Source organism: Mustela nigripes, chromosome 4, assembly GCF_022355385.1.
Source record: "Mustela nigripes isolate SB6536 chromosome 4, MUSNIG.SB6536, whole genome shotgun sequence".
Classification (NCBI taxonomy): domain Eukaryota; kingdom Metazoa; phylum Chordata; class Mammalia; order Carnivora; family Mustelidae; genus Mustela; species Mustela nigripes.
This window is the reverse complement of record NC_081560.1, coordinates 20,832,084-20,851,102: the sequence shown is the minus strand read 5'-3', so window position 1 is coordinate 20,851,102 and position 19,019 is coordinate 20,832,084. Positions and strand designations below refer to the sequence as shown.

General features: G+C 35.1%; 1 protein-coding gene across 2 annotated transcripts in view; it reads left to right on the top strand.

Annotated features, from left to right (window-relative positions):
• The window catches only part of MKLN1 (muskelin 1), a 171,283-nt gene that overhangs the window by 97,395 nt on the left and 54,869 nt on the right, over window positions 1–19,019 (top strand). For both annotated transcript variants that reach the window (XM_059396396.1, XM_059396397.1), the window contains exons 9-10: window positions 2,337–2,449; window positions 11,682–11,894. In XM_059396396.1, coding sequence (XP_059252379.1) covers window positions 2,337–2,449; window positions 11,682–11,894 — 326 coding nt within the window. The remainder of the gene's footprint in view (window positions 1–2,336; window positions 2,450–11,681; window positions 11,895–19,019) is intronic.

The window sequence follows — 19,019 nt, the reverse complement described above, 5'->3', positions numbered from 1 at the left end:
TATAAAACAAAAGGTCAATTGCTATTGCTATTTTAGTTATATACCCTCCCTCTACTGGGTTAATTGCCATTATAGTGAGGCCTTGGCAAATAATTTTTAAGCCAGATGAAAATTCTTCAATTTTTTTTTTTTTTTTTCCTGTAAAACTTGAAGTATCTGGTACTACTGCATGCCATTTGGGAGACAGAATGTTACTTAACTAATGGTAATGGATTATTTCATAGTTCTGAGATATGATAGTTTTTTAACAGTTTCAAATAATTGCCATTATTTTACCTATGTACAGAGCCCAGAAAGTTCTAGGTACTGAGTTAGTCATAGAATTGGATACAATAATTTTGTTTTTGTTGAGTCTGTGGCCCTTAGTAACTACAGAGTATTTTTTTATTTTTGTGCATGTTTTAGAGATAGAAATGCTGTCTGATAGCCTTCAGAATGTCTTAATGTAACTTACATCTGAAGAACACCACCACACTGAGTTTTGTAAGTGAAAAAACTAAGACCCAGGGGGCTTATGTGGCATGTATTTGATTTAATTACCCAGTTAACACTAGAACTCAATCCTGTTCCAATGGTATGTTCTTACCCAGAGGCATTGTTTTGATTTCCATAGCTTCTGGGCATAGAATAGCACATTTCGGGGGGCCTGGGTGGTTCAGTTGCTAAGTGTCTGCCTTCGGCTCAGGTCATGATCCTTAGGTCCTGGGACCAAGCCCCTCATCAGGCTCACTGCTCAGTGGGAAGCCTGCTTCTCCCTCTCCCATTCCCCCTGCTTGTGTTCCTCCCTCTCTCACTGTCTCCTTTTCTGTGTATAATAAATAAATAAAATCTTTTTTTTTTTTTAAAGCACATTTCACTTAGAAAATTCACTTAGAGTTTGAAATTCTATGAAAATATGACAAAAAGCTCTATGAATGGCAATAATTTTCTTAATGATGTTACAGTATTTCTAGGTACACTTTGAATTGTTGCTGTTCATGGTGGGACCTAACTTAGATGACAGTCTCCACATAAATAGGCCTAGGTCATGCTGATTAGTGTGTAGCTTTACATAACTTTACAATGTTCCTGTATGTCTACTTAACCTTTTTTTAAAGAGGGGCACATGGCTGACTCAATTGTTAGAGCATATGACTCTTGATCTTGTAGTCATGACTTCAAACCCCATGTTGGGTACAGAATTTACTTTTAAAAAAGGAAAGAAAGAGGGGCACCTGGGTGGCTCAGTTGGTTAAGCATCTGTCCTCAGCTCAGGTCAAGATCTTAGGGTCTTGAGATCGAACCCCACAGTGGGCTCCCTGCTCAGCAGGAAGTCTGCTTCTCCCTCTGCTCCTCCCCACTGCTTGTGCTCTCTCTCTTTCTCAAATAAATAAAATCTTAAAAAAAAAAAAAAGGGAATGTTGTAACTTTTAAAAAATAATTGGTGGGCTTGTGTAACTAGTAGACATAAGATATTTCAGTGGGGGGAAATATTTGAAGAAAGGAAAGGCACTATTATAAAGAAGGAGGTGGATGATAACCGCGTTATTACCCCACTATTCATGGGGCAAGAAATCAGTTTTGTTGCAGTGAAGCAGTCCATGGATATAATAGACATTTCAGAGTTAGAAGAAACCAAATTTTCAAGATACCTAGGATGACTTAAATGTTGACTTCTGAGGGGTTAAGCCTACCATAGTGTATTTGGAAAAGATTTCCCCAGTTTTCCATGGGAATGCCAAGGCTGTACATCACCTTATTCTTCAGGTGTCTAGCTTTAACTCAAAGCTAGTGTTAACCATTGTTTTTGATATTTCAATAGAGGGAAAACAGTTTTAATGTGAAGTTTTTTTCAGAAATAGCTAGATGTCTTTATGTTCTATTGTAGACCTTATTGTCTTTTGGAATTTTTCTTTCTCTCTCTCTTTCTCTTTCTTTCGTCCTTTCTTAACCATCTGAAGCTGCATTGCTAAGAAGCTGCAGTATGTAAATTTTTTGTGGCCTAGCACAGAAACTCCTAAACTGGCAGCACATGCAGTTCACTCTGGACACTTGAAAAAATGCAGACTCTTTTTACCCACTCAAGACCTATGAAAGAATCTCGGGGAATGTCTCTATGTTACTTGTATTTTTATAAATCTCTCAAAATAGTAGTCCTGCAGCAGCCTTTCATATACCCGTGTATAGGAGATACTAGCCTAGTATATATTTTCAAATATTACCCATTTACAAATTTCATTTTTAACCTTATTTAGATGTGCCTTAAGTGATCTTAAAAACAATGGCTACGTCTGGGTGCCTATATTTAAATTTTATCCTTAAGGGGTTTTTTATACATATTTTTCTAATTTTCATAGAGACCGTTTATTTGTTTGGTGGCTGGGATGGAACACAAGATCTTGCTGACTTCTGGGCGTACAGTGTGAAGGAGAACCAGTGGACATGTATCTCTAGAGACACTGAGAAAGAGGCAAGTTCTCAGACTTTTCATCCATCTGTATGACGATAGGGGTATGGGTGTACCCTTCTTTTTCTGGATGATTTGTATTCTTTTCTGTATCCATAGTAGAGGCAGAAGAATTTGTGGTAAACAAGTTTGGTTTAAGTATTCTTGAATTTCTCGCTTCTATAACTGGTTCTTCAACTACTGGTGCATGAAGGAATCTATTTCATAGAGAAAATAGAAATGGGTAACAAATATAACGGTAGTTTTTAACTACTTTAGTCTGGAAATGCAACTGTGTAATGATCTTTTTTTCTCATGTTCCTGTTACCTCTACTTTTATTCCAAGTGATCATCTTATTTTGATTTCCTCTGGGAGAAAATGTGCTTTTAATGGCCTTACCTTTTCACTATTTTGGTTCCTTACTATTTGACTATATATCAGTTTTCACAAATGATACATATTTTATTTTTGACTAAAATTGTATTCACATGTGTGTCTGTCAATACAAACATAAAGCATTTCCTTAGTGAATAAGGTGGCTTGGATTTATGGCTTTGGATTATGTAAGTGCACAATTATACACTACTATAAAGCAAATGTTAATACATTTATTTTTTCTAAATCTTTATAGAATTTTTTGTTGTACCTTCCATCTAAGCTGTTTCAGATTACAAGATGAAAAATAAATTTAACAAAATGATGGGGAGCTGAAAATGAAAAGTAAGGGAAAAGACCTAATTGAAAACCCACTGCTTTTAATGTAGAATGACCATTTCAGAAAGATCAGTGCTGTCTTTAATTGTAGGAAATTGGATTCTGCTTAGTCAGCATGTTCCCATGATTAATTTGGGTAGTTTTTATCTTTTCAAAGGTATCTTAAATTCTATTTGTTATCCCTGTGAAAATATGTAAAAATGCCCTTTGTCTTTCAGTATTAAAGTACTATTTTCTGAAGTGATTATTGGTATCTTCAACAAAAACAGAGATCTAAAAAAATTCCTAACTTATTTCTTTTAAACTATTATAAATCTAAGTTGATTGCATCTATAATTATTCTTGCAGTAAGTCTAGGATTTAACCTGAAATCCTCCTCCTTCATTGAATATGTCTAATTAGCGTATAAGTTCCAACAGTTCTAGCACCCAGTATTGCATTTCAGATTCTTTTCTGCTCTACTCCTTTTGGCACCAATTCCAACACTGTGGTTTCTTTCGTAAACTTTTGCCTCCACTGTTAATCTGCTCTCTATTTTCTGTTCATTAAAAAACATATCTGGGGACGCCTGGGTGGCTCAGTTGGTTGAGCAGCTGCTTTTGGCTCAGGTCATGATCCCAGCATCCTGGGATCAAGTCCCACATCGGGCTCTTTGCTCGGCGGGGAGCCTGCTTCTCCCTCTGCCTCTGCCTGCCATTCTGTCTGCCTGTGCTCGCTCGCTCTCCCTCTCTCTCTCTGATAAATAAATAAAATCTTAAAAAAAAAAACATATCTGGCCATGAGACACTTGCTTAAACCTATGGTTAGCTTCGGTCCCTGTTTCACTTACTCTTACATTCCATCTATTCCAAGCACTCCCCAAACCTCAGTAGCATATAGCAGGCGGTGTTTGTTTTGTTGAGGAGTCTACAGATTGGTGCGCCATTCTTTTGGTTTTGGCTTGACTCGTTCATGTGTCGCAGAGTCAGCTGGCTGTCAGCTAGCCTAGGATAGCTTCAAGCGGGGATTACTTGGCTCTGTTCTACATAGTTGCTCACCTTCCTGTTGGCGAGCTGGGGCTTGTTCTCATGTCAGGGTCCAGGCCTGCAAGGAGAAAAGGTAGACATGAGCACTCCACTAAATTTGGTATTGTCTCATAGGCCAAAGGAAGTCATATGGGCAAGACTAGAGTCACTGTATGGTGAGGGGCACTATCAAAGGGCATATATACAGGAAAGTATATACTTTCAGAAAGTATATACTAGCAGCAGTAATCATAATGATAAGGCAATTTATCAACCTTAGTTCCTTTGGCTTAGATTATAAATTTCAAATTTCTCATCATAATTTAGTCCCCGTTTACCTGTCTTGCCTCATCTCCTGAGTTTATGTGCTGGCCACACCTTTAGTTGCTGGAATTCAGCTTTCTCGCCTGATGGTCCCTTGGCAATAATGTATTTTTCTGTTTGAAATTAAAAGAGGGCTCCTCTTCCCATGCACCCAGCTCTTAGAAACACTTATTCTTAAAACTCAGTTCAGACTTTCTTGGGGAAACCTTTCTTGACTTTTCCACATAGAATCAGAAGCTTCCTTTGGTGTGCCTTCACACCACTTACCTTTCAGTGGGTAACTAAAATGATTAGTTCACATTTCTGTTCCCTGACTTAGACTCTGAGCATGAATTATGTTTATTTGTTAGTGAGCAAATAGGTGAGCTAAATTAAATGAAAAGTTAATGCTGGAGAAAAGCATGGGAAGATAAATACAAAATCAGGAGAGTAGTTATTTTGGCAAGAGAGAAGGGTAGTTTACAGGGGAACTCTAAGGTCATATTAATGTTCTACTTATGAAATGTGGCGTGGGTTTATTTTTATATCACTTACATGTTACATTTAAGTAATGTTTGGAATGCAATTAATAATTATTTTAAAGTTGGGGTGCCTGGGTGGCTCAGTGGATTAAGCCTCTACCTTCAGCTCAGGTCATGATCTCAGGGTCCTAGGATCGAACCCCGCATCGTGCTCTCTGCTCAGCAGGGAGCCTGCTTCCTCCTCTCTCTCTCTCTGCCTGCCTCTCTGCCTACTTGTGATCTCTCTCTGTCAAATAAATAAATAAAATATTTTTAAAAAATAAATAATTATTTTAAAGTAGTACTGGAAAAATGTAGAAATTACTTTGATGAGAAGACTTTGTTTCTGTTATTTTGAAGTTCGTGGTGACTCAGTACTGGAGTTCAGATTCATTATGGCTTATTACTGCTTTCTTCCTATAGATGCCTAAAAACCTTTTGTTGATCTTTCTATGAAATATATGGTAATAGTGTATGGCTCTGGCATAAATATTCATTCCTTCCAAAATTGACAGTTAATATTTCATATATCTCGTTTTATTTTCTATACTAGTGAGTATAAGTTACTCTTTGATGATACCCCAGGGCCTGTGTTTCAAAACCATGATACAAAATTAAGAAGCAGTATTAGTTTAATTCACTTTAATTTATTTAAATATGTATCTAAAAGCACATTTAGGAGATAGGTAATAGAATGACTCAGCTCTTAAAGAGAATAATTACTTTAAATATATATATATACATATATATATATATATGCAAGTAAGTTTTTATAAATGTTTTAAACAAATATATTTTTCTTTAGTTTGCATTTTTATAAATTTCTTTAATGTCAGGTTTTGTAGAGGACAGCTAGATTCTCCTCTCTGCTTCTGTGTTTAATTTCTTGTAACACGTTGCTTTCTGTGAAATATATGAAGAAAATTGGACCTCACATGGTTACGTTTTTTTGGAAAGGAGAGTATTTAATACCCTTTTCAGATATTTGCACATGGTCTATTTTGATCTCATATCCCAAATTGACAAGTGATTCTTTCTTAAAGGTGATTGCATTATAGACTCTGAAACCATATTGGCTAATGTTTTATATTGTTACATTCAAATCCATTGTTGATCTTGGTTTTTGAATGGGTCTTTTACCCATGCATGGTTTTTTTTTACCCATGTGTTGGTCACTTGAAAACTACTGGTTTCCTGAGTTCTGCATATCTTCCAGTTGTTGACATTTTATATACACTATCAAAAACCCTATATTTGTTAATATTACTATCAGTTTCATTAGAAGAGTCTTCGTCAGAATCACAATAGCAGGTCGCAGTTTTAAAAATTCTAATTTTTGCTTAAAAACAAGTTTTAAATTTTAAAATTTGCTTTTATCATTGGCAACAAATTTTGTCAGTTGTTTTCCTTCAAAATGACATACTAACTTCATTCATTTTTCAGAGAATGTCTGTCATAACCATTATGTCTGAATAACTATACTTGGATTGTTAATTTTCTTTCACATAAATATCATGTTCCATGGAAAAAGCAGCTAGGTCAGCATGTAACTCAGTCACATAGGTGCATTTCCTTGAAATAACCACCATACATCAAGTAGCACTGTTTTATATAAAGTTTTCTAAATCTTTTTAATGTTTGGCTTAATAGAAGGCAGCTGGATTTATATCTGCTTCTGTATCCAATCTGTTATTATATCAAAAGTCATGTTACCTCTGGAAAATTTCGTGTACACTCATAAGAGAGTAAGAATGGAGAGACAAATTTTTAGTGGTATTTTTTTAAAAAACCTGATTCTGTGGACTCTCCAAAGTATCTTGGAAATCCCAGACTCCCCCTGAGAACTGCTACTTTAATTTAATCCACAGACCCTTTTCGGCTATAGACACTTAACCATGTAATACCTCAGTAATGTCCTTTATAGGTGTCCCACTGTCATTCCCAACCTCAATCCCTGACCAGGACTCAGTTCATGATCATGCATTGCATTTCAATGTCATGTGTCTTTAGTCCCCTTTAGTCTGGAATTGTTCTCACTCTTTCCTTATCCTTCTTGATCTTGACATTTTTGAAGAACACAGAGTAGTTATTTTGTAGACTATCACTCACTTGGATTTATTTTTTGTTTCCCTAGGATTGGATTTAGGTTGAGCATTTTTAGCACAAATGCCATGTGAATGACATTGGGTCCTCCTTAAAATATCGTATTAGGAGGCACATTATATCAGTTTGTCTGTGTTACCTTTGATCACATGGTTAAGGAGAGTGCCCTCCAAATTTTTCCCTCTATAATTGATATATAGTTTGTGGGAGGACGTTTTGAGGTATGCTATTACTCATCAAACTTTCACCCTTGATCATCCATTGATAAAACTACTATAGCTTTCCCAGAGTGATTGTATCATTTAATATTCCTACTAGAAATTTATGAGAGTTTTTTGCTCCCTGTCTTATTCCCTGTTGAATTGTTTTGGCACCTTTGTTAAAAACCAACTGATCATATAAGTCATGTCTCTTTTGGAATACCCTATCCTGCTCCATTATCTTTTGGTCTGTTCATATATCACTGTGACATTCCTTGAGGTCGGGTAATGTGAGACCTCTTTATTCTTCTTCCCAAAAATGCATTCTTTCTTCTACTTATTGTGATTTCTTTTTAAAAATTATAAATTTTAGAATCATACTGTCAATTTATAAAGCTGTTGGGATTATGATTGGGAATGTCTTAAATCTATAAATCAGTTTGGAGAGATTTGATGTCTTAATAATACTGTCTTCTAATCCATGAACATGGTTAAATCTCCATTTATTTCAGTCTTCATTCCTTGTCAGTAGTCTTGGAGTTTTTAGATAGAAGGTTTTAGATATTTTTATTAAATTAGTCCTAGTATATTTTGGGGTTTTTTTCCATGCTATTTTAAGTGGGACTTAAAAAATGGGGTGCCTGTGGGGCACCAGGGTGGCTCAGTGGGTTAAGCCTCTACCTTCAGATCAGGTCATGATCCCAGGGTCCTGGGATTGAGGCCCGCATCGGGCTCTCTGCTCAGTAGGTAGCCTGCTTCCCCTTTTCTCTCTCTGCCTGCCTCTCTGCCTACTTGTGATCTCTGTCTGTCAAGTAAATAAATAAAGTCTTTAAAAAAAAAATGGGGGCGCCTGGGTGGTTCAGTGGGTTAAGCCGCTGCCTTCGGCTCAGGTCATGATCTCAGGGTCCTGGGATCGAGTCCCGCATCGGGCTCTCTGCTCAGCAGGGAGTCTGCTTCCCTCTCTCTCTCTCTCTGCCTGCCTCTCCATCTACTTGTGATTTCTCTCTGTCAAATAAATAAATAAAATCTTTTTAAAAAAAATGGGTGCCTGAATGGCTCATTCAGTTAAGTATTAAACTCTTGAATTAAACTCTTGATTTGGGCTCAGGTCAAAATTTCAGAGTCATGAGATCAAGTCCTGCATCAGGCTCTGTGCTAGGCCTGGTGCCTGCTTAAGATTCTCTCGCCCCCTACCCCACCCAAAAAAATTATCTTCTCTTTACTTATTACTAATATAGAGAAGTAAATTGGGGTTTAAAAAAATTTTTTTTTTATAAATTGGGTTTTTAATACTGCTTTCATGTCATGGCACTTTTCTAAATTTACATACTATTTATAGTTATTTCTTTGTTGATTTCTGAGGATATTTTCAACAAATAGTCATGTCTTCTGTAAATAGAGAAAATTTTATGTCTTCCTTCCTTCTTTTTTTCTGTTATAAGCTTTTATTTTAATTTTTAATGCCTTATTGTGCTGACTTGGACTTCTAGTATAGTGTTAATTAGAAGTCGTGGGGGTGCCTGGGTGGTTCAGTCAGTTAAGCTTCCAACTCTTGATTTCATCTCAGGTCATGACCTCAGGGTTGTGAGATTGAGCCCTGAGTTAGGCTCCGTGCTCAGAGGGGAGTCCCCTTGAGATTCTCTCTCTCCCTCTGCCCCTCCCCCCATTTGTGCTTGTGCATTTGCATGCTCTTCATCAAATAAATTAATTTTTTTAATAACAAAAAGTGAAAATACACATCTTATCTTGTTACAGATCCTAGCAAGAAAGCATTGGGTATTTCACCATAAATGAAAATTTAGATTTAGGATTTTTATACATTCTTAACTACATTGAGGACATTCCTTTCTATTCCTCCTTTATTGTGAGTTTCCTCATGAATATGTGTTGAATTTTATCCCATGCTTTTTCTATATAAATAAGATTGTATTTTTTGGGGGTGCCTACGTGGCTCAGTCGGTTGGGCATCTGCCTTAGGCTCAGGCCATAGTCCCAGAGTCCTGGGATCAAGCCCCACATCGGGCTCCCTGCTCAGCAGGGAGTCTGCTTCTCTTTCTTCCACTTGCCCTGCTCATGCTCTCTCTCGCTCTCTCTCTCACTCTCTCAAATAAATAAATAAAATCTTTTAAAAAAAAATAAGATTGTATTTTTTTCCTTTCTTTTAATGTGGTAAATTACCTTGATCAAAAATTTTATTTTATTTCAAAAATAAAATTAACTTTGTATTCCTGAGATAAACCCCCTTTCATTAATAAATACCCTTTTTATATATATTGCATTTTATTTAATAATATTTTGTTAAAGATTAGTTCTGTGTCTTTTCATGAAGTATACTGGTTGCTGATTGCTTATAAATTGGCTTCAGTGTTCTATTGTCTTCATAAAGTAAGTTAGGAATATTATTTCTTCCTTTTGTATCTTGATAAAATTTACCATTTATCTAGGAATGGAATTTTCTTTGTGGGAAGAAAATTTTAAATTATTAATTCAATTTTTCAATAGAGTGACTTCAGAATTTTCTCTCTCGCCTTGTGTCAGTTTTAGTAAATTTATAATTTTTCAAGGACTCCACATTGACAGGTTTTACCTGTGTTTTTCACAATAGTCCTTTTTTCTTTTTAACTTCTAGTGAGCCTCTAAGTGATGTTCCTGCTTTCATTTCTCATATTTAGCAATTTGTATTTTCTCTTCCTTTTTAAAAAATCAGTCTTGCTAATGGTTTACAATTCTATTAATTTTTCATAAAACCAGCTTTGTTAATTGTCTTGATTTTTTTTCTCTGTTTTCTATTCTCTTGGTTTCTTGTCTTCATTTCCTTTTTTCTTCTTAGGGTATAATTTGCTCATCATCATTTTAATAGCACTTCTGCTAAATTCAGCTAAAGCAAGAAGTTCTGTTACCTCCCCTGTTAACTTTCAAATTTAACATTTTAGGATATATGGCATAGATTTATTATATATTATCCTATCTTTGTTTTTTGAGATTAATTGTGGAGGACATTCTTTCAAAAAATAGTATTTCTATCTTATCTGCTGGAAAATTTCCTTGACAAAATCTTGAAAAATAAGTCTTAAAATTGTAGTTAGTATGAATACTAAAGTACAGATACAAATCAGTTTAACATCTGGATTGATAACACTAATGTGAAATTATTCACTAATGTGAAATTATTCATCCTAATATATTTATTCATTTAATCTAAATAACAGTGCTAGAGTACACTTTTCATAATACTGCCTTTTTAATGTTCTGTTCTGCTCTAGAAACCCATGATAGCTCTTTATTGCCTGCAAGATTATACCCAGTCTCCTCTGTCAGTCATTGACCAGGTTTCTCTTTCTGCCTTACTCAACTTTCTGCAGTAGGAAATCTTCATTTCCGTCATAACCCCCATCGGATTAAGTCCATTTTTGCTTTTGTTTCACTTATCTTGTGAAAAAAACAGTCTGGAATAGTGGAAAGAACATAGTTTTTGGTTCTAGTTACCCTGGGGCTTAGATTTTCTGTCTTCCTAGTTTTGTTACTGTGGACAGATTACTTAGACTCTAAAATGGTAATATTTCCATATGTTATGTGGATTGAATGAAATATACATATGCATACAGTGTAATAATATGGATAGAATTTAGGAGATACTTAACAAATACTCTCTTTTCCACATTTCAGCTAATCAGATCCTTCCCAACTAAAGTTCTTTTTTTCCCCTCATGAACTCTATTTTTAGTTTATGCTTAACTACAGTATTTTTTTTTAACCTTTTATTCAGTCCAGGGATGTAAGTGATCTCAAATAGTTAATTGTTGTTGATAATATAGTGTTCTTTATATTATTCCTTCATTGTATTATTTGTTTACTCAGGAGTGTCAGTTTTATGTAAGTAAAGGGTAGACGAAAAAATCAAATTTGGCATTTTTATTCTGGTGCTGTCACTAGTTTACTAGCTTTCAGGAGGGTACTTCCCGGAACTCTTTGGGTTATATTTCCTCATCTTTAAAAGGAGATAATTGAACTAGAGATTTTTTTAAGGTTCCTTTCAGTTATGAAATGCGGCAGTTCTGTATATTTTTGGAGTATCTTTTGTGCTAGATTCTGATGAGAAATCCTAATGAGAAATATTTTTAAAGACCAATGGTGTCTTTAGCTTGACATGTACTAGAGAATCAAGCTCTGTGTACGAACGACTACAATGCAGTGGGTACATAATAGAAGCCATGTAAGTGTTCTAAACAGAGTGCCATAAGGTACACAGTAGTTCATCTCTTCTTTTCTGGTAGATTTTAAGCATTTCTGTGGTAAGATTTAAACCCTGTGTTAGACTTCTATTGCAAACCTTTTAATGAAAGTTGAAAAAGGAATTTAATTTTATTTTCCTGTTATTCTTTGAATTTTTTTGTTCTTTGTTCTCCACAGAATGGTCCTAGTGCCAGATCATGTCATAAAATGTGCATTGACATTCAACGAAGGCAAATCTACACATTGGGGCGTTATTTGGATTCCTCCGTGAGGAACAGCAAATCTCTGAAAAGTGACTTCTATCGTTATGACATTGACACAAACACATGGATGTTACTCAGTGAGGACACTGCTGCTGATGGAGGGCCGAAATTGGTGTTTGATCATCAGGTTTGGTGCACAGATAAATTTATGGTGGAATTAATTAGTGCTCAGTAACTCTTGTTCTTAGAGTCTATTTTACGTGTTATGCTGCATTGTCTATTGGTAACTTCCTACAAATACCTAGTACAGACAATAAAAATAAGTCTTACTTCAGTAGGTATAAAGTTAGCTTTAATTTTTTTTTTCTCGTATTTGGTGCATTGTAAAACACCAAGATCTTAGAACAACAAGCATTAATTTATAAAAATTTATAGAGAGTAGATGGAGAGTACATATTAGGAAAAACTATTTTATGATAAATGGTCATAACTCAACAGTAACAACTTACACTCTTAAAACATTTTACTCTACATTCCTGGGAGAAATTTAAAATTATTCTATAATGAGTTTGAGAATTTGAAATCTAGAGTTTCCAATTTGAGTGAAATATTTTTACTTTTGTGTATAATCATAAATTTGTTATATAAAGCAGATAGGAATGTGACATACACTAGGTGAAGTTAAGTTTGAACTGAACACCAAGAGAAATCACATAATGGTGCTATAGACAAGAAGACTACACATAGCAATTTATATGCCATTTTAATATTAATGCACATCTAGTTCTCATCATCCCCATAGATGTCATTATCATTGTTATGAGTCTTTGAATGTTTAGTCCACATCAGTTTAGTATAGGTCATACACAAAACAGTAACCACTGAATTCTGCAGGCAGTTTTATTTGGCTCAGCCTGTATCCAGAAGTTGTTTTTGTAGTATGGGGGAGAAAAAAGACTTAAAAAAAAAAAAAATTTGTAACACTGTATTGATGAACCTAGCTTTCATTATCTAGTACTTGAGAAATGGTAAGTAATACTAAGATAATTACAGAATCTAGCTTGGGCCTAGGAATTAAAACACTGGTCTTTTAAAAAATTTATTGTTTCTTTGGAGATTTTTGTTAATTCTTTGCTTTTAAACTATACTACTGACATATTTATATTAACAAGTAGTTGTTATAGGAAAATGATAAGGAAAAGAGGATTGAGTTTTATGCCTATGAAGTGAGTGGTAGATGGAAAATCAAAAACATTAGTCTTCAAAGTATTCCTCAGATTGAATTAGAACTCCTTCTGGCTCTCCATAACTGAGCTTTGCACTTCCCTGCTGACATCCTCATTGTTGTTCATATGGAAAATAATAACTTCAAAAAAATGTTAGGCTGGTTCTGATCTTTTTTTTTTTTTTTAAATAGAACGTCAGCAGATAACACTGTTAGGGAAACCATTTATTTTCTTCCACCTGGTTACAAATTTCTTTTACAAAAGATGCTTATGTCTTTATTTTTACAGATTGAAAAAAGAATACCTTAGGGGTAGCTTGAGTATAGCACATTTATGGTTCTTGTCTGTGACCCTTGTTTGTTTTAACTTTGATAAAATAGAATGTTCCTTGGAAGCTAGGTTCTGTTACATGATGCTTGATTTTCATCTGATTAGATGTAATAGACGAACAGTGGGGGTGAAGAAACCAGGATATCGACAATTAATATAATCTTTATAAGTCCCCATTTTCTCTTCTAGTTCATATAAATAAAGCTACTCCAAAAATTACTTAGGGTCATTCATGACACATTAAGACTTGACAATTACCATTCAAATTTGAGAAGAATGTTGAGAAAGCTAGAGGCATGAAGATGTGTTTAGAAGTTATTTTGCCATTTAAAATGTTAACATACTAAAAAAATTAAAGACTTTTAGATTTATTAAGATAGTTCTGAAGTTTTCCATGTTGCTTTGTATGATGTTCTTTGACAAGGAGAACCAAACAAAAAGATTAAAGAAAAACACCCCCATAAGTCACATATTCAGTAAAACCAGAAACCCACAATTTCCAATTCCTTTTAAGTTTACCCAGAAACAACTGAAATACCCAGAGCTAGTTTTGAAGCCCATACAGTTTAATAGGGCAGAACTCAAGGCATGAAATAGAAGCCCCCTAAACCAGGTGAAGTTCATAGTTAGAGAAGACATGACTTCACAGAAGTACCATATTTTGAAGAAGCCATTTAATTGAGTAGCAACAGGAGACATCCTTGAGCAAGAGCATCACCCTTGTATAGGAACCTTCTGTTATCTGGTCCAGGGAGATTAAACTCATTTAAATATGAAAAACTAGAAAGTGATAAACACCAAATCTTTAGAGACTTACTCTAAAGAAAAACAGTAAAAAGAAAAAGAAAAGCAAACCTTTTCTTCATCCAGTAGCAGGTGAGAAATTATATTCCAGTATTCTAACATGAATTAAATGGCTTAATGAAGCTTGAAAGCATAAATTCAAGAATGCAGATGAGATGGCTAAGTAACAGGTATAGGTAAAACTGGACCTGATGAAATTCAGGAACGGAACTAAAGAAAAACATATTACCACTTTCAGAAATGAAGGATAATCTAAAAGGAGTATAAAGAGTAGGTAAGGGTCATGTAGCATGGAAATAAGAAGAGTAGATGAAGAGAACAGAAATAAAGATGTAGAAAGGTTTAGCCAGAAAATTATAGCAAATACAGTCAGAAGAGAACCAACGTACACATAATTGGAGACATTAAAGAAGAAAACCAAAACAGTGGAGCAGAACAAATATTTATAAATAAAATTCAAGACTATTTATGTATCAAAAGGGCATGCTATTTAAAAAAGGGGGGGCATGCTATATTAAGGGAAAATCGACCAAGCAGGGACATATAATAGTAACTAATACTGAACTTCAAAGATAAAGATGCATTCTTGGGCATCTAGGCAAAATTATCAAATCACCTATAAGAGAAATAAAATGAGTCTGGTTTCAGATTCCTCTACAGTTGCATTCAACGCTAAGAGAGACAATAGAGCAACATCTAGAAAGTATTCAAGACAAGACATGTGAGCCAAGAGCTTTATATCTACCTGAATTATCCTTCAAGTAGAAACACTTTTTGAGGAAATTACTAGAAAATAGAATACAAGATAGCCAAGAAGTGACTGGAGAAACTTCAGTCAAAAAATTGGAGATCTCAGCTCATTGACGTTCTCCCTGTCTTCTTACCCCATAGACTATGAAATGCAGAAGAATACATTAATAGTAATGTTGAAAACAAGAAAGAATGTCCTTGGGGAGAATTCCTGTAAGGTAGACAGCAAATAGGTTCATATCCAAACAGAAGAAACTGAGTCCTTAAGATTGCAGCAACTAGAGTCAAAGTTTATTAAAAAAAAAAATAGGGGCACCAGGGTGGCTCAGTTGTTAAGCAGCTGCCTTTGGCTCAGGTCATGTTCTGGGTTCCAGCCCCATATCGGGCTCCCTACTCAGCAGAGAGCCTGCTTCTTCCCTCTCCAGCTGACCCTGCTTGTGTTCCCTCTCTCACTCGCTCTGTCATAAATAAATAAAATCTTTTTTCTTTTTAAGGTTTTATTTATTTATTTGACAGACAGAGATCACAAGTAGGCAGAGAGGCAGAGAGAGAGAGGAGGAAGCAGGCTCCCTGCTGAGCAGAGAGCCCGATGCGGGACTCGATCCCGGGCCCCCGAGATCATGACCTGAGCCGAAGGCAGCAGCTTAACCCACTGAGCCACCCAGGCGCCCCAATAAATAAAATCTTTTAAAAATTTTTTAAAAATAGAGTCTCTACTGTGATCTCTCTCTCTGTCAAATAAATAAATAAAATCCTAAAATAAATAAATAAATCTTTTGGGAAAATTAAAAATAAATAAATAAATAAAACTTCAATTGTTCACACCAAAAAAAGAGTCGAGTCTCAACGTTTATGTAGCTGGGGCAAACAGGTGATCAGTTGGTGACTGGACAGCTGGGCATTCTCCAGTTTGAGCAACACTTGGCTGAGGTAATTGTTCACAGGTCAGGTGTTGAGTGTGGACACGGGCTGGATGGATAGGGCAGTGCTCCCAAGAGGCACTGGAGAGCAGCTGTGGAGCCCTTGACAGCATCATATCTCATCTCTCCCTTCCAGTCCCTTGAAGCAGGCTGCTGTATATGAAGAGGCAGGTGAACAGGAATTCGCAGACAGAGGATTAGAACAACAATTCCCCCCACCCAAAAGAATCAAATATTTGAAAATAATGAATACCATGAGACAGGGGTAGTGAACTCAACAGATTAAGAATTAACAAAGAAAAACAGCTAGTTATATAGACTGAAGAAGCCTTTACGTTTAAGTGGTATTTTTAGAGCAATTCAGGAGGCTGTTCATTCATGAAAAAGAAATATCTCGAAAAACTATAAGTTAAAGATTTGATAGCCAAACTAAAAGTTTCAGTCAATTGATTAAAAAGCTCACATCTCTAAATATTACTAAATTAGTGAGCTGAAATTATGAGAGAAAAGTTAAGGAACAGAGAAAAGATCCTGAAGTTCTAATATCCATCTAATAGGAGTTCTAGAAAAAGAGAATGGACGCAAACTGAGAACAACATGCCTTAAGGTTAAAAAGGAAGAAGGGTCCCAGAACTGAAGATAGGTTTTAGGATTAAAGGAACGCCAGGGGCAGATTAGGATGAATGTTAAAGAATAACCTTACCTAGTTAGTTTCTTTTTTTTTTTTTTTCATTTTTTATTTAAATTCAGTTAACCAACTTAGAGTACATCATTAGTTTCAGATGTAGTGTTCAGTAGTTTACCAGTTGCCTGTAACACCCAGTGCTCAACACATCACATACCCTACCTACTTAATGCCTATCACCCAATGACCCCATCCCCCAACCCACCTCCCCTCCAGCAACCCTCAGTTTGTATAAACTGAGTTTACTATAGAAACTATAGTTTCTATATAGTAAAGAGTCTCTCATGGTTTTTCTCCCTCTCTGATGACTTCCCCTCCAGTTTTCCCTCCCTTAACCTATGGTCCTCTGCGCTGTTTCTAGATACTTTCTTAATGAAATTTTAGAACTATGGATTAAGAAAAAAATCCTGAAAGCCACAGAGAGGAATCTGGTTACTGTAAGTAAGCAAGGGCCAGATTGATATGAATCATTTTTTTGGAGGTTGATGTGTTGAGCAACACTAGTTAGAAAGCTTCAGAGTTTGTGAGGAGAAAAATTGTTCTGAACCCAGCCTAATCCTAAACAATCTGCATTCATGTGACAGAGCAAAATAAAGACTTTTGGATTTTAAAACACTGGGGTGGGAAATAAGTGGCTATCCACTATTTGTTTGATTTTAGGAACTAAATATCTAACACAATAGAGTAGATGAGTGAGTGGTCTTCAAGATATGACTTAAATGATCTCTTGAAGTCTTCAAGAGAAAAGATGTTAATATTAGCATATAGACTTTAATAAGTTACAAGCTTTTCAGAAATTTCTTTCAGAGATTAAAAATGAAAAGGAAATCCTAAACTGCTGAACAACATAAAGTTGCCTAGAGTGAGTAACACTTCTTGTTTGACAATTGACCCTCATTGAAACTGCTTATCTTATCCAGGGAAGAACCAAGATAAAGGAATAAAATTAATTATATCTGTTTTATGTCCTGTTTGTTCTAAGGTATGGGAAAGAATACATGAAAGTACTATAGTTTCTCACTCTTTTTTTGTGTTGGTTTGGTCTGGTATAATGGAAAAAGCTACCAAGATAAAAATGTTTATGCTTCACCACTAATAACAAATGAGAATAGCCACATCAAAATTAAAGTTAAATATCCCCAGAAAGAAATAGAAACTCCTTTTGAAGTAGAACCATTGGAAATGGATATTAGCCAAAATTAGTATGAATCTGTAAATTTGTAAATATTTAAATAGGCTCCCATAATGTGGATTCCCTCCTTTTTCAGCATGATCCTGAAGTGTTTGGAGAGATCTGGGCCTTTGGTCCTTAGGACAGGGTAAAGTGACTCAGGTTCAGTGAAACCTCAGACGGTGATGTAGTAGATGAATGAGGTTATACTGAATCGTCTTCAGCAACTTATGGATCACATTTAATAATATGATCATTTAAGGTTAAAGAGTGGGAATACTTTCAACCATATTCACTAGATTTCACCCTTGAGTAATAGTAGATTTTCATTTTAATTTATGGAAGGTTGTCAGAAACTTGGGAAATGGGAAGTGACTGGATCTTTTAGTGGTTAGGGGGAAATTGGGAGATGCTATAATCTTTTCAATATTAATTAAAAAGCCAAAATTTACAATTATGAAAATAGCTTTTTCCTGAAAACAGTACGAAAATAGATAAATAGCACAATTTGATGCGAGGAGAAAATTGAACATATAATGGCTAGTATTTGTGCTTTAACCAAAAAATAAATGTTTTGTATATGCAGTTTATTCTTTAAATATCAATGCCACTTGTGTTCAACATCTAATTCCCAGCTAGTACTTACATATTCTTTGAAATAGAATTTGATTTTTACTGTCTTGTGACAGATGGCTTTTTTTATCAGAGATATTTTTATGAAAAGCCATGATCTCCCTGACTGGAAAGAATGAAAGAATCAAGTTTGGCTTTTGAACATAAATTGTATAACATACCTCAAAGAAAATTAAATTTATAGTATTATGTTAAAGAAGGCAGATTCATTATTAGAGAAGTCAGTCTGGAGATGGCTGCAAACATTTCTTTGTTTTTCTGTATTGTAACAACACAATTGGAAGAGCTTTGCGAAATAAATGCAGAAAGATAAATTTAGTTATATCACTCTTACTGACATAGCTGCCCTCTGATTAAAGGGTAGTAAGATTAATAGGATGGATGCTTGCTTAGAATAGAAAGAAGGGAATTTTTCTAAGAAGGATGAGAAGGAGGTAAATCATACTCTATTTACCCATAGAGTATGATTAGCATTCACTCTTTGGTATAAATCAGCACCTCATATATTATTGATTGATGTGGTAAAAATAAAGTTTCAAGAAAACATAAAGGTCATCAGTGTATTTTGCTCTTCTGGGAAAAATGAAAACCCAAAAAAGTATGTAGAAGTGCATCCTGAGTCTTTGCCAGGTGGTGAGCATATTGTAGTAAGTGCACATGATAAACAGGGGTGGTATTTAGTGCTATTAAGACAAAGTTTAGTTTCTCAAGAATCTAAAACTGCACACATTGGTTTCATTTTAGCCCAAATGACAGGAACAATCTGTAACTATTCAATCTGTTGCCTTGTTCT